The sequence below is a fragment of the Cyprinus carpio genome, chromosome B1 (assembly GCF_018340385.1).
Source record: "Cyprinus carpio isolate SPL01 chromosome B1, ASM1834038v1, whole genome shotgun sequence".
Classification (NCBI taxonomy): domain Eukaryota; kingdom Metazoa; phylum Chordata; class Actinopteri; order Cypriniformes; family Cyprinidae; genus Cyprinus; species Cyprinus carpio.
In genome coordinates, this window is record NC_056597.1 from 31189315 (window position 1) to 31205917 (window position 16603).

The following is a 16603-nucleotide window of genomic DNA, read 5'->3' on the forward strand; positions in this document are numbered from 1 at the left end:
TGGATTTGGTCCGCTGTGTAAAGGTCGCTGGCGGACGTTTTGAGGACATCCAGTTTTGGTCCGCTTTGTAACGTTTACTGACGGTCGTTCTGAGGGCGTCCGCATTTGGTCCTCTTTTTGACGCTGGCGGACGTTCAGAGGACATTCGTCCGAGCCAGTTTGCGAATGTCCCTGTTTCTTCCCTCATCTGCCATTTCCATTACAACACTTGAAAAATCCAGTTGCCCATGCATGGGCCTTTATCATCAGACCAGCCCAGTGTTGGGGAGTAACTACATGTAACTTAATTACGTAATTTAATTACAAAATAAATGTAACTGTAATCTGTTACAGTTACTGAGAAAAAAAGTGTAATTAAATTACAGTTCCTTATGAAAATGTTAATGATTACAAAGGGAGTTACATCTGAATATTTTCACACATATACATATTTACAATATGAGACACCAATGTTTCAGGAGTTGAGAACACAGAATAGGACACATGCTTTAAGGGGAAGTTGTAGCCTAATGGTTAGAGAGTTTGACTCCTAACCCTAAGGTTGTGTGTTTGAATCTCAGGTCGGCAATACCACGACTGAGGTGCCCTTGAGCAAGGCACCGAACCCCCAACTGCTCCCCGGGCTGCAGCATAAATGATGCCCACTGCTCCGGGAGTGTGTTCACGGTGTGTGTGTGTGTTAGCACTGCTGTGTGTGTGCACTGTAGATGGGTTAAATGCAGAGCACAAATTCTGAGTATGGGTCACCATACTTGGTTGTATGTCATGTCACTTTCACTTATTTGATAACTGTTTTATTTCCTATTTTAGTTTATGTATATGTTTTTTTTTTTTAAGGTATTGTTAGATGCCAGTGTTTCCTGTCATAGCTATGCAAAGATTTGATTTCAAAAACAGTATCGTAGCTATTAAACTATATCTTATGATTTTAAATCTGTATTTAACCTCAAAAAGTTCTCAAGTTAAAAAGAGCAGCTAAAGGGGGGCAGCTGTGGCCTAGTGGTTAGAGAGTTGGACTTGTAACCCGAAGGTCGCAGGTTCGAGTCTTGGTGCTGGCAGGAGTTGTAGGTGGGGGGAGTGAATGAACAGCACTCTCTTCCACCCTCATTACCTATGGCTGAAGTGCCCTTGAGCAAGGCACTGAACCCCCAGTTGCTCCCCGGGCGCTGGATATAGCTGCCCACTGCTCCGGGTGTGTGTTCATGGTGTGTTCACTTCTCACTGCTGTGTGTGTGCACTTGGATGGGTTAAATGCAGAGCACCAATTCTGAGTATGGGTTACCATACTTAGCAAATGTCATGACTTTCACTTTCACTAAAGTCTGATTTTGAGGTGGTTGTGCTTTACAATTAAATAATTATAATCTAAATTCACGTGAAGAAAGATTCTGAAAGTCTGACAGTAATCAGTGTTGAGTACCACTGTAACATTAACCCTGCCTGCTTTAAATATTTCAAAATAATAAAAATTCGAAAACAATAGAAATTTAGAAAAGTTATCAAAAAGGGGGGCAAGTTCGGGAGCGAGTTCAGCTTCCTGACAGCCTGATGGATGAAGCTGTCCTTCAGTCTGCTGGTCCTGGCCTGGAGACTCCGCAGTCTCCTCCCTGATGGTAGCAGACTGAAGAAGCTGTGTGACGGGTGGGTGGGATCACCTGCGGAGCAAAGGGCTTTGCGAGTGAGACGGATTCCGTAAATTTCCTGGAGGGAGGGGAGAGAGACACCAATGATCTTCTCAGCTGCTCTCACTATGCGTTGCAGAGTCTTCCGGCAGGACACATTGCAGGCGCCATACCACACAGTGATGCAGCTAGTCATAATGCTCTTTATGGTGCCTCTGTAGAAGGTGTACATGATGGGGGGTGGGGCTCTGGCTCTCCTCAGTTTGCGGAGGAAGTAGAGACGCTGTTGTGATTTCTTGGCCAGTGCTCCGGTGTTGACGGTCCAGGAGAGGTCCAGGAACTTGGTACTGCTCACTCTCTCCACAGTCACACCGTTGATGGTCAGAGGAACATGCTGAGTGTGCACTCTCCTGAAGTCAACAACAATGTCCTTCGTCTTTTCCACGTTCAGAGAGAGATTGTTGTCACTGTCACAATGCTCCTGTAGTTTGTCTCATCCTTGTTGCTAATGAGACCCACCACAGTCGTGTCATCCGCAAACTTAATGAAAAGGTTGGAGTTGTGTGACGTTGTGCAGTCGTGGAAGCGGAGTCAGCAGAGTGAAGAGGAGGGGGCTCAGCACACATCCTTGGGGGGGCCCAGTGTTCAGTGTGATGGTGCTGGATATGTTTGCTGCCGACCCGTACTGCCTGAGGTCTTCCAGTCAGAAAGTCCAACAGCCAGATGCACAGCGAAGTGTTGAGCCCCAGCTCGACCAGTTTGTGAATGAGCTGTTGAGGGATGATTGTGTTGAATGCTGAACTGAAGTCTATGAACAGCATTCTGATGTATGAGTCTTTTTTGTCTATATGTGTGAGTGCTGAGTGGAGGGCAGTGGTGATGGCATCATCGGTTGACCGGTTGGACCGATATGCAACTGGAATGGGTCCAGGGAGGGGGGGGAGGCAGACTTGATGTGGTGCATGACTAGCCATTCAAAGCACTTCATGAGGATGGGAGTAAGTGCAACAGGACGGTAGTCATTGAAGCAGGATGGAGATGGCTTCTTCGTGACTGGAATGATGGTGGTAGTTTTGAAACATGTGGGAACAACAGCCTGACTAAGTGAGATGTGGAAAATGTCTGTGAAGACATCAGTGAGTTCTGCTTCACTCTCTCAGTACACGCCCAGGAATGTTGTCAGGACCCGGAGCTTTGCGTGCATTGATTCTGCTGAAGGAGCTCCTTTACGCTGTCTGGGGTCAGCGTCATCACCTGGTCACCGGGAGGAGGTGGAGTCTTCTGTGCAGTGGAGCTGTCTTGTTTCTCAAAGCGAGCGAAGAAGGTGTTCAGCTCGTTCAGCAGAGAGATGTTGCTGTCACAGGTCTGTGGTGGGGGCTTGTAGTCCGTAATGGTCCCCACATTATTTTCATTGTACATGTGCCCACTTGGATCTATATGTCGTCGCTATGACATTTCCTATCATATGTATGCTGATGACACTCAGATATATTTACCACTTAAAGTTGGGAACGAGCACTCGCTACAGGCCGTATTACTCTGTCTGGAAGAGATCAAAATTTGGTTGTCAAAAATGTTTCTTCAGCTAAATGAAAAAAAAATCTGAGTTAATTATTTTTGGTCCACCAAAATTTAAAGAAATGATTTCCAGTACTATTTCTCCTTTAGAATTAACTATAAAAAACAGTGTAGGAAACCTGGGTATCATAATTGACTCAACTCTCAGCTTTGACAGTTAGATAAAGTCTGTAGTAAAAAGTAGTTTTTATCAACTTAGAATGATCTCCAGGTAAAAAACCCATTCTTAGTTTTAAAGATTTAGAGACTGTTGTCCATGCATTTATTACATCAAGATTGGATTATTGCAATTCTCTTTATGTTGGGATCTGTCAGCGACAACTATCTTGTCTGCAAATGATACAGAATGCTGCAGCCAGGCTTTTGACAGGAACGAAGAGAAGGTATCATATTACCCGTTTTATCTTCTCTCCATTGGCTAACAGTTCAGTACAGGATCAATTTTAAGATTTTATTGATGGTTTTTAAAGCACTTCATAACATGTCCCCAAGTTATATCACCAATCTTTTAAAGTACCATACATCAGTAGGACACTGAGATCAGCAGATAAACTGTTACTGGCAATTCCTCGCTCCAAAAGAAAGTCTAAAGGTGATAGAGCATTTATGGTTGTGGCTCCCAAATTGTGGAATAGTCTTCCACTTCATATTCGGCAGGCTCCATCCTTAGAAGTTTTTAAGTCTAGGTTGATAACTCATCTTTTTACATTAGCTTTCGCAGAGGAAAGACTTTCGTAGAGACCTTTCAACGAGGAACAACACCAATGTGTAATGGCCGGATAAAGGGTAGTTGTCATCTGTTGGTTGGTTTCATAAAGTGGTTCATTCTTACCAATTACGTTAGATTTTATTGTTTTTAATCTTTGTATATACTTTCTATTATATTGTGAAGCACTTTGGGCAACTAAATTGCGTTAAAATGTGCTATACAAATAAATAAGTTGAAGTTGAAGTATGGCAGTATATTCCCTCGGCAGATAGAATGGCCGGCACTTAATAATCATAAACTCCACCAGGGGTGAGCAGTGTTTGCAGATAACAACTTTATCGTGGCACCACGCATCATTGATGTAAACACAAAGCCCGCCGCCGCGGGTTTTTCCTCCCGCGACGAGAGCTCTGTCCGCTCGATAGCATGTCAGCTGATCGAGCTGAATAGCGCAGTCCGGAATGCTGTCGCTGAGCCATGTTTCCGTGAATACAAACACACAACAGTCTCTTACAGTCCTCTGAGTTTAACCACACTAATCCTACCTATCACTGTTTATTGTCCAAAGAGCGTACGTTAGCCAGTACGATGGTGGGGATAGATGGCTTGTGTGGGTTAGCCGTTAGCCTAGCCCGGATACCTCCACGCTTACCCCTCTTCTGCTTCCTCTCACACCGCTTGTGGCGCCTCCGCTGTGGGCGAGATGCAGTAGTGGGGGTTGGTGATGATGTAGGCCTCCGGAGCAGACCGAGGGCCCGCAGCTCTTCCACGTGTGTGGAGTTTAACTCTAAAAATGCGGTTCTGCCGACATCCAGCAGAAACTCATGACTGTATGCGCGCTTAAAGACAGGTATACGTGATGACGACGTACAAAAACACTGTGACTCACAAGACAAAAAACACGAAAACACTGTTCTGTCGGGACAGAGAGAAGCCGCTGCATGTGGACGCGCCGCCATCTTGGATATAGGGTATCATGATACCCTTCAATAATATAATTGAACATAGCTACAATTAGGTTTATGCATTCCCCATGGACATATAGTTACACATGTCTGTGTAACAAATGTGTCTAGTTTACTTTTGCAGCGTTCATAATTGTTAATTTACTAATATAAAAATGCTACCAGTATGAAACTTCTATCGGCGCTTCATCTGGTTCGTCTTCGCATTCTAGTGAGGGTCCAAAGGTTCAAACTGATAAGGCAGTGGCCCTGTACTGTCGTCATTCTGATCAAAGTGTGGGGATTCTGGTGAGGAGAAGTCCTCCACTTCCACACAGCTCTCAGAACTGCTGTAGCTGCTGCTCTCTGCATCGCTGTCCATCTTGCCAAGGTGTGTGTGTTTGCATTGTCGGTGTGCAAATTAGCAGTATTTATTCACTTATTGCAACTCCCCTTTTATGCAATCTCCGCCTTTTCTCCACACTATCCCCCACACCTTACCCCCAGTGAATAACGCCCCTTTTTTAGAAAGTTTTTCATACTGGAGGTGTGAAAAAGCACATCTGAAACAGGGGGGTTTCATGACCCTTTAAAGTTCTTGACTCCCGGTACGAACTCCCTGGCACATAATACTTTTCCAAAACTGCACTGCCTCAGCTATATGAAGAGTGCCACGAAAAGTTGGAAAATAATCTAAGGAACATGAGATTTTTTGCCACTACCTCTGACCTATGGTCGAGCCGGACATCTGAGCCGTATATGAGCCTCACCATTCATTACATTGACGAGGAGTGGGGTCTGCAATCAAGATGCTTGCAAACTGCATATTTTCCGGACGACCATACTATGGAAATACTTTCTGCTGTTCTGGAGGATGCATTCGCATCTTGGGGCCTTAGCGAGGACCGCCAGGTGTGCATTACAACGGACAACAGCACAAACACCGTCAAGGCTGTCTCACTTAAAAACTAGACTCGTCTGCAATGTTTTGGTCACCGGCTACATCTAGCCATTGGTAAGTTAAGCATCTTAAAAAGGTAAAGTTTTCAGTGCTAAAAACAGCATATGAGAATTTATAAAATATCCTAATTGATTTCACAGCATTTAAGGCTATCACATTTAACTGCATAATTTAGAAAATGATGTCATATTCACACTGCCCTAACAAACACCAACTTGCGTGTGGTTGTGTTGTAAAGGCAGGAATAAATAGATAAATAAATGGTCGTCTAGCCCTGCTTGACGGTATTTGATAAATATGCATATAAATTAAGCATGTTAACTGCCGTTAATGTTTTAAAATGTAAGTAATGCATCTATTCCACAATAATAACGTGATAATTTCCCATAATTTGTTCAATTTTGATTCAGTTACATTTCTGTTGGCATTGAAGTTGCCATGGCATGCTTAAGCTATTATGTCAGTTTATTGGGGCAGTGTGAACTTTATTTAACTCAGATTTGTGGGATAAAAAGACAGCCCTAGTGTGTGTGGTCTAAATGTAGTTTCTCGTTGATTGAAAAACTCATAACATTGTAATTTATCATCACAAAATAATTTTTATCATCACAAACCAGGTAATTTTTATAATCATCTTTGCCTTTTAAAGATTCTAAACATGTGCCTATATTGTTTTCTTCATCATCAGAGGGGAGTATGAGAGACCAGAGAATCCAAAGAGCCATGGGTGTGTGCAAAAAAGTGGTCAGTGCTTTTTCCTTCTCATGGAAAAAGAAACGAGAACTAGCAGTCACTCAAGAGGAGCTCAAGCTGCCAAAGCACAAGTTGATCACAGAATCACCCACCAGGTGGGGGTCATGCCATGCTATGATGGCACAAGTGCTAGAGCAGGAGAAGGCCATTGCAAACGTTTTATCAGCTGATAAAAAACAAGGCACTTGGCTCCCTCATGGCAGGACATTGACGTTCTTTAGTCTGTGTGCAAGGCTCTGAACCCACTTGCTGGTTTCACTGATGCCCTTTCTGGTGAAGAATATGTGAGTGTGTCGTACATGAAACCTGTACTGCATCTTTTTAGTGAGGAGGTCTTGAAACCTGTAGCTGATGACTCAGAGCTCACCAAGACCATCAAGCCTATCTGAGCTATCTGAATGAGAAATATGACAACGCTGCCACTGATGATCTTCTAAGCATAGCATCCCTTGTTGATCCTCGTTTTAAGACACGCTACATCAAAGATGACAAGGTTGAGGCTGTGAAATCCAGAGCTGTGGCTCAGATTCTGGATGAATGTCAGAGCACATTGCAAGCTACTTCTGCATTCCCATCCATTGCACTGGGAGGAGGCAAAGGTGATGGTGCTGCTGCTACACCAGCCAAATTGCAGAAGAAGACACTGGGCAGCTTTTTCAAGAAGTCCTACACTAAGTCTACTGCAACATCTTATCTCACAGAAAAGCAGGCTATTGAAGCTGAACTAAACCGTTATCTGCAAGCTCCTGATGCAGACAGCGAGACCAACCCCCTGGCATGGTGGAAGATTAATTCAGCAACATACCCCAGAGTGAGCCTCCTGGCAAAACGTTACCTGTGAATTCCTGCCACCAGCTCACCCTCAGAGCATGCTTTTAGCACAGGTGGTAATATAGTGTCCTGCAACAGGGCAGCTTAAAGGCTAGACACAGTCGACAGACTAGTCTTTCTGGCAAAAAACCTGTAAAAGTTTTACAAATTGTCTGCACTAGCTAGAAGTTGAATATTTTTGTTTACATTTTGCACATTTAATCTACCTCTTAAACCCAGACACAGTGGACAGACTAGTCTTTATGGCAAAAAACCTTGTAAAACTTTTACAAATTGTGTACACTTGTGAGAAGTTGTATATTTTTATTTACATTTTGCACATTTAATGTACCTCTTAACGCCAGAAAATTTAGACATTCACTCTTTCTAAAAACTAAAAACTGTAATTGTGTTACAAATGATTTACATTTTGGACATTTACTCTCATTTACCATTTTTTGTCACAACTTTTATTTTTAAATTTATTTTAGTAAGTTGTTTTAATTTTTAAGGCCAAATGTGTAAACATTTATATCATTATTGTGCAGTATTTTTCGAGATTACATTTTTGCCATATCACCCAGCCCTATTTCAATACAGTGGCGTGCACGAGGGTGGGGGGGGGTCCCCTTGAGGTCCGACGCTAAAGTGCCCTTGCGGTCCGGTCTGCCAGCCCTATTTCGCGATTTTTGCCGAGGATGGATATGAAAATTTTTGATCGTGGATGATAAAAATGTCTCCATGATCTGCTTTTGAAGAAATATCGTTGTATTGTGCTGCAGCGCACATTCTACTCTTCCACTCTTCTGTTCCGATCAAAACATTAAACAGGTTCTCCCCACTCAGTGATGCACCCACTGAGAAACCTGATGAAAGTGCTCTAGTTATTGTAGATTCTATTGTACGGAACGTGAAAATAGAGACACCAGCCACCATAGTCCAATGTTTACCGGGAGCCAGAGCGCCTGACATCTTAGCAAATTTAAAAGTGCTGGCTAACGCTAAACGTAAATACAGTAAGATTGTTATTCACGCCGGCGCTAATGATGTTCGACTTCGCTAGTCGGAGATCACTAAAAATAACATTAAAGAGGTGTGTGAACTTGCAAGCATGATGTCAGACACTGTAATATGCTCTGGTCCCCTCCCTGCTTACCGTGGTGATGAGATACATAGCAGATTGTCATCACTCAATGGCTGGATGTCTAAGTGGTGCCTGCAGAATAACATAGGTTTCATAGACAATTGGACAAGCTTTTGGGGCAGACCTGACCTGTTGAAAAGAGATGGTCGTCATCCCTCCTGGGGTGGTTCCGCTCTTCTTTCTAGAAATATGGCACATAGTCTTAGAGTTTGTACTTGACTAACTGGGGCCCAGGTCAGGAAGCAGACAGACTGGCTAAACCGACCATCTGCTAGTCGCCCCCCAGTCACAGAAGTCAGTTAATTCTCAGCACATAGAGACTCTTTCACCTAGATATCACACTATAGAGACTGTGTCTGTTCCCCAGGCTAGAAAATACAAAAAAACATCCAAACCAATTTAAGAGCAACAATTTAATTGAAGTTCAACAAATAAAAAACAGATGTAATACGGATAAACAAATAATAACGCTTGGTTTATTGAATATCAGGTCCCTTTATACGAAAGCACTTTTTGTAAATAATATGATCACTGATCATAATCTAGAGGCACTCTGTTTGACAGAAACCTGGCTAAAACCTGATGATTACATTATTTTAAATGAGTCTACACCCCAAGATTACTGTTATAAACATGAGCCACGTCCAAAAGGTAAAGGGGGAGGTGTTGCTTCAGTTTATAACAATGTTTTCAGTATTTCTCAGAGGGCAAGGCTTCAAGTATAACTCGTTTGAAGTATTGGTGCTTAATATAACATTATCCAGAGAAACAAATGTTAATGATAAATCCCCTGTGATGTTTGTACTGGCTACTGTAAACAGGCCACCAGGGCACCATACAGACTTTATTAAAGAGTTTGCTGATTTTACATCCGAGTTAGTGCTGGCTGCAGATAAAGTTTTAATTGGGATCAGCATTTATAGACATTCTGAACTCTATTGGGGTTAGACAACACGTCTCAGGACCTACTCATTGTCAAAATCATACTCTAGATTTAATACTGTCACATGGAATTGATGTTGATGGTGTTGAAATTATGCAGCCAAGCGATGATATCTCAGATCATTATTTAGTTTTGTGCAAAACTTCATATAGCTAAAACTGTAAATTCCACTTCGTGTTACAAGTATGGTAGAACCATCACTTCTACCACAAAAGACTGCTTTGTAAGTAATCTTCCTGATGTATCCCAATTCCTTAGCATATCCATTAACAAAAAATAAAGCATCAACAAGTGTTGACATTTCCCAACATCACAGCAGTAATGACTTTATGAACTACTTTACTTCTAAAGTCGATACTATTAGAGATAAAATTGTAACCATGCAGCCATCAGCTACAGTATCACATCAGACAGTGCACTATAGATCCCCTGAGGAACAGTTCCACTCATTCTCTACTATAGGAGAGGAAGCATTGTATAAGCTTGTTAAATCATCTAAACCAACAACATGTATGTTAGACCCTATTCCATCTAAGCTCCTAAAAGAGGTGCTTCCAGAAGTCATAGATCCTCTTCTGACTATTATTAATTCCTCATTGTTATTAGGATATGTCCCCAAAACCTTCAAACTGGCTGTTATTAAGCCTCTCATCAAAAAACCACAACTTGACTCCAAAGAACTAGTTAATTACAGACGATCTCGAATCTCCCTTTTCTGTCCAAGATACTAGAAAAGGTAGTATCCTCACAATTATATTCCTTCTTAGAGAAAAATGGCATCTGTGAGGATTTCTGTGAGTCAGGATTTAGACCGTATCATAGTACTGAGATTGCTCTCCTTAGAGTTACAAATGACCTGCTCTTATCATCTGATTGTGGTTGTATCTCTCTATTAGTGCTATTGGATCTTAGTGATGCGTTCGACACTATTCACCACACTATTCTTTTGCATAGACTAGAACACTTTGTTGGCATTAATGGAAGTTCATTAGCATGGTTTAAATCGTACTTATATGACCGCCATCAATTCGTAGCAGTGAATGAAGAGGTATCATATCGTTCATAAGCGCAGTATGGAGTACCTCAAGGCTCAGTACTAGGGCCGGTTCTCTTCACGCTTTACATGTTACCCTTGGGAGATATCATCAGGAAACACGGTGTTAGTTTTCACTGTTATGCTGATGATACTCAGCTCTATATTTCTTCGAGGCCCGGCGAAACATACCAATTTGAAAAACTAACGGAATGCATAGTCGATATAAAAACTGGATGACGAGTAATTTCTTACTGCTAAATTCTGAAAAAACAGAGGTGTTAATTATAGGACCTAAAAGCTCTGCATGTAATGACCTAGAATGCTGTCTAAGATTTGATGGCTGCTCTGTCAATTCTTCGTCATCAGTTAGGAACCTAGGTGTTGTTATTTGATAGCAACCTTCCTTAGAAAGCCACGTTTCTAGCATTTGTAAAACTGCATTTTTCCATCTCAAAAATATATCTAAATTACGGCCTATGCTCTCAATGTCAAATGCAGAAATGTTAATCCATGCGTTTATGACCTCAAGGTTAGACTATTGTAATGCTCTATTGGGTGGTTGTTCTGCACGCTTAGTAAACAAACTCCAGTTAGTCCAAAATGCAGCAGCTAGAGTTCTTTACTAGAACCAGGAAGTATGATCATATTAGCCCGGTCCTGTCAACACTGCACTGGCTCCCTATCAAACATCGTATAGATTTAAAAATCTTGCTTATTACTTATAAAGTCCTGAATGGTTTAGCAGCTCAGTATTTGAACGAGCTCTTCTTACATTATAGTCCCCCACGTCCGCTACGTTCTCAAAACTGGCAATTTGATAATACCAAGAAAATTAAAGAGTCAACTGCGGGCGGCAGATCCTTTTCCTATTTAGCTCCCAAACTCTGGAATAACCTACCTAACATTGTTCGGGAGGCAGACACACTCTTGCAGTTTAAATCTAGATTAAAAAACCCATCTCTTTAACCTGGCTTACACATAACATACTAATACACTTCTAATATCCAAATCCGTTAAAGGATTTTTAGGCTGCATTAATTAGGTAAACCGGATCCGGGAACACTTCCCATAACACCCGATGTACTTGCTACATCATTAGAAGAATGGCATCTACGCTCATATTAGTCTGTTTCTCTCTTATTCCGAGGTCACCGTAGCCACCAGATCCAGTCTGTATCCAAGTCAGAGGGTCACTGCAGTCACCCGGATCCAGTATGTATCCAGCCCAGATGGTGGATCAGCACCTAGAAAGGACCTCTACAGCCCTGAAAGACAGCGGAGACCAGGAGAACTAGAGCCCCAGAGACAGATCCCCTGTAAAGACCTTGTCTCAGATGACGACCGGGACAAGACCACAGGAAACAGATGATTCTTCTGCACAATCTGACTTTGCTGCAGCCTGGAATTGAAATGCTGTTGCCTCTGTCTTGCTTAGTTGGGGACACTTCATTTACAGCGATATCGTTGACTTGATTGCAAATTATTGCACAGATACTATTTAAACTGAACTGAGCTGCATGACATCACTGAATTCAATGATGAACTGCCTTTAACTGTCATTTTGCATTATTGACACACTGTTTTCCTAATTAATGTTGTTCAGTTGCTTTGACGCAATCTTTTTTGTTTAAAGCGCTATATAAATAAAGGTGACTTGACTTGAAAGAAACGGATGCATGTCTGTATATTAGATGTGTGCAGGTCTTAAAGGGACAGTAGGCTACATGCTGCCGATGATAATTAAAGGGATAGTTCACCCTAAAATTTAATTTCTCTCATTGTTTATTCACTCACATGTTGTCCCAAACCTATATTAACTTCTTTCTTGTGCTGAACACAAAAGAAGATATTTTAAAGAAACTGTGTAATCAAACAGTTGCTGGTCCACATTGACTTTGATAGTAGGGAATAAAAATACTATGGATGTCACTGTGGACCAGCAACTGTTTGGGTTTTCCACCTTCTTCAAAATAGCGTTTATGTTTAGCAGAAAAAGATAACATTCACTTTTAAAACAACTTTTGAGTGAGTACATGAAGGTATAAAAAAATAAAACACTATTTTAATTTTTGGGTGAATTTTCCTTCAATGTTAATAAAACACCAAACACACAGAGAAAAATCACTCAGTAGGCCTGTTCTTGACTGAAAAACTTTAATACAGTTGCTTTAATAGGAATCAATTGTAACGCGGTGAAGAATCACACGACAAGAGGACTTCAATAAAGGCCCCGGAGGGTGAATTTATTCAGGTGAAAAGTGCCACTGTGTCTTGGTGAAGTGCGTTGGCGCTCCGTGATCCGCCTCTATCTTTCCTCCGTGTTTCCAAGTGCTGGGTGTCCGTGTCGAGCTCACGTGCTGGGGCTGGCTGGTCTCACACTGCCTTCTGGAAGAACGGCAGAAGGGGTATTAGCATGGAGTCTTCTGGAGATATGGCTCACCAGTGTGTGACATGCGGTGGCTTTTGTAGCTGTGCTCTAACGAGCTTCAGCTGTGGCCGGCCAGCCCGTGCTGAGTGTGCGCAGTAGTTTCCTCTCTGTTTCCAGGGCGACGCTGATGAGTGCTCGGGACACACGCACACAATGTATACAGATGCATCTCAATAAATTAGAATGTTGGGGGAAAGTTCATTTATTTTAGTAGTTCAACTCAAATAAATTCAATGCACACAGACTGGAGTAGTTTAAGTCTTTGGTTATTTTGATATTGATGATTTTAGCTCACATTTAACAAAAACCCACCAATTCAACAAAATAGAATATGGTGACATGCCAATCAGCTAATCAACTCAAAACACCTGCAAAGGTTTCCTGAGCCTTCAAAATGTTCTCTCAGTTTGGTTCACTAGACCACACAATCATGGGGAAGACTGCTGATCTGACAGTTGTCCAGAAGACAATCATTGACACCCTTCACAAGGAGGGTAAGCCACAAACATTCATTTCCAAAGAAGCTGGCTGTTCACAGAGTGCTGTATCCAAGCATGTTGTGCTCACATTTGCAGCATCTGGAGCTGATCTCATGAATTATCACCATTATTATTATTATTATTATTTTTTTTTATTTTTTTTTTTACATACATTTCTATGTAATATAAAGAAAACAGAAAAATACTTTATAAATAATACAGTATTTTTCTGTATAAAAATATGAGTTTTGCCAATTTTAATTAAAATTACCGGGGGAAAAACTTATTTTATTATTTTTTTTTCTGTAAAATGTTCTTTTTTACATTTAATATATATATATATATATATATATAAAATTAAAAATATGTATTTTATATATATATATATATATATATATATATATATATATATATATATATATATATATATATATATATATATATACATACACACACACACACACACACACACATAAAATGGTCAAGAAATATATTTGTTAAAAATATTATGGGTTTTTATGTTTTACATAAATATATTTTTACTAATATATTTTTGACAATTTTTTTGTATATTTTTGAAAATACATTTATACATTGATAACATATTTTCAAAAATATATTTCATTGAGCTTCCCTGTTTGCAACATATATTTAGCATATATTTCAAATATATTTTGCCCATGAAAAATATATATTTTTTGCCATATGGGATAGCTCACGCTGAACAAACTAAATTGGTGTATTGAGTGAATTCTGAATAAATGCCTCTAATTGGACGCTGTGTTCACGTGCTCAACAAACACGTCTGTGATTGGCTAGAGTGATCAGCGCTGCAGAAACACAATGTAAATAGAAAGCGTTGATGCTCTTCACAGACACACAAACACACACAGAATCATCTGAAAGCAGCATCTGTCAACAGGAACAGAACCGAGCCGCTGCTGCAGAAACCTGCTACATATACCACATTTGTGAATAGTGAGCACATTTGTGCATAGTGAGGACATTTGTATATAGTGAGCACATTTGTGAAGAGTGAGGACATCTGTGAATAGTGAGGACATCTGTGAATAGTGAGCACATCTGTGAAGAGTGAGCACATTCGTGAATAATAAGGACATTCGTGAATAGTGAGCACATTTGTGAAGAGTGAGCACATTTGTGAGGAGTGAGCACATTTGTGAATAGTGAGGACATTTGTGAAGAGTGAGGACATTTGTGAAGAGTGAGGACATTTGTGAAGAGTGAGGACATTTGTGAAGAGTGAGGACATTCGTGAATAGTGAGCACATTCGTTAAGAGTGAGCACATTTGTGAATAGTAAGGACATTTGTGAATAGTGAGCACATTTGTGAAGAGTGAGCACATTTGTGAATAGTAAGGACATTTGTGAATAGTGAGGACATTTGTGAATAGTGAGTACATTTCTGAAGTGTGAGCACATTTGTGAATAATGAGGACATTCGTGAATAGTGAGCACATTTGTGAAGAGCGAGCACATTTGTGAAGAGCGAGCACATTTGTGAAGAGTGAGGACATTTGTGAAGAGCGAGCACATTTGTGAATAGTGAGGACATTCGTGAAAAGAGCACATTTGTGAAGAGTGAGCACATTTGCGAATAGTAAGGACATTTGTGAATAGTGAGGACATTTGTGAATAGTGAGGACATTTCTGAAGTGTGAGCACATTTGTGAATAATGAGGACATTTGTGAATAGTGAGCACATTTGTGAAGAGTGAGCACATTTGTGAATAGTGAGGACATTTGTGAATAGTGAGGACATTCGTGAATAGTGAGCACATTTGTGAAGAGTGAGCACATTTGTGAAGAGTGAGGACATTTGTGAATAGTGACGACATTTGTGAATAGTGAGCACATTTGTGAATAGTGAGCACATTTGTGAAGAGTGAGGACATTTGTGAATAGTGACGACATTTGTGAACATTGAGGACAGTTTGGACTTTGCAAATCTAGTCAAAGCTGTAAACACACACAGACATCTTCAGTGTTGTGTTGTTCTTGATGTTTCTCTCTTCTTGTGTTCAGATGCCTGTGATCTCACACTGGATCCAAACACAGCACACACTCGACTCGTTCTGTCTGATGAGAACAAGAAGATCACACGTGTGTCTGAGGATCAGCTGTATCCTGATCATCCAGAGAGATTTGATGAGTATCATCAGGTTCTGAGTGTTGAGAGTCTGACTGGACGCTGTTACTGGGAGACTGAATGGAGCGGATCTGCTGTAATATCAGTGTCATATAAAGGAATCAGCAGGAAAGGAGGGAAAGACTGTGAGTTTGAATCCAATGACAAATCCTGGAGTCTGTTGTGCTTTGATAACAGATTCTCTGATAACAGATTCACTGTCTGTCACAATAATAACTACACTGATATACCTGTTGTCTGTTCATCCATTAATAGAGTAGGAGTGTATGTGGATGTGTCTGCTGGTGTTCTGTCCTTCTACAGCATCTCTGACACACACACACTCACACACTTACACACACTCAACACCACATTCACTGAACCCCTCTGTCCTGGATTCAGGGTAAATAATTCCTCCTCAGCATCTCTGTGTGATATTAAAGGATAGATAGACTCTTTCTGATGTTCACATGAACACAAACTCATCAAATCTCACATCATTACATTTGTATTCATTCATTTTTAATCAGTTTTTCATTGTCATCCAGAAGTTATGAATCTAGATCAGACACACACTGTTCTGAATCTTTAATAAACAGAGTAATAAGGTTGATTTAATATTTCTATTGTAAACTGATCATCAAATGTAATAAAGGCACATTAGTGACTCATTTAATGATGAAGTGGTTTCTGAATCTCTGATGTGAACTGATGACAGTATGAATAATCATGAATGTGATTGAGATCAGCAGAATCAAACACAGAGGCTGAATTGACTCATGAATGAATCTGTCTCCTGATTGTCTGCTTTATTTTTCTGTCTGTGCTGATTTAACACTCGATTCCCTAAATGAATTCTGTACAAACACTCACAGTATTGCTGCTGAACACAGTTGATCTCTTTCAGGAGCTTCAGAGCTTCAATCTGCTTCTTGATCACTAGAGCATCTTCATCAGCATCTCTTCTTCTGAAATATCTCTAGAAATAACATTCAGTTTCATTCAGAAATCTACATTAATATAGTGCTTTATATACAATCAGAAAC

General features: G+C 40.7%; 1 protein-coding gene across 1 annotated transcript in view; it reads left to right on the forward strand.

Annotated features, from left to right (window-relative positions):
* LOC109071707 (NACHT, LRR and PYD domains-containing protein 3-like) overlaps positions 1-16171 on the forward strand; it is a 51975-nt gene extending 35804 nt beyond the window's left edge. The window contains 1 exon segment of the mRNA XM_042717554.1: positions 15455-16171. Coding sequence (XP_042573488.1) covers positions 15455-16005 — 551 coding nt within the window. The 3' untranslated portion in view covers positions 16006-16171.
* Positions 16172-16603: the final 432 nt, after the last annotated feature.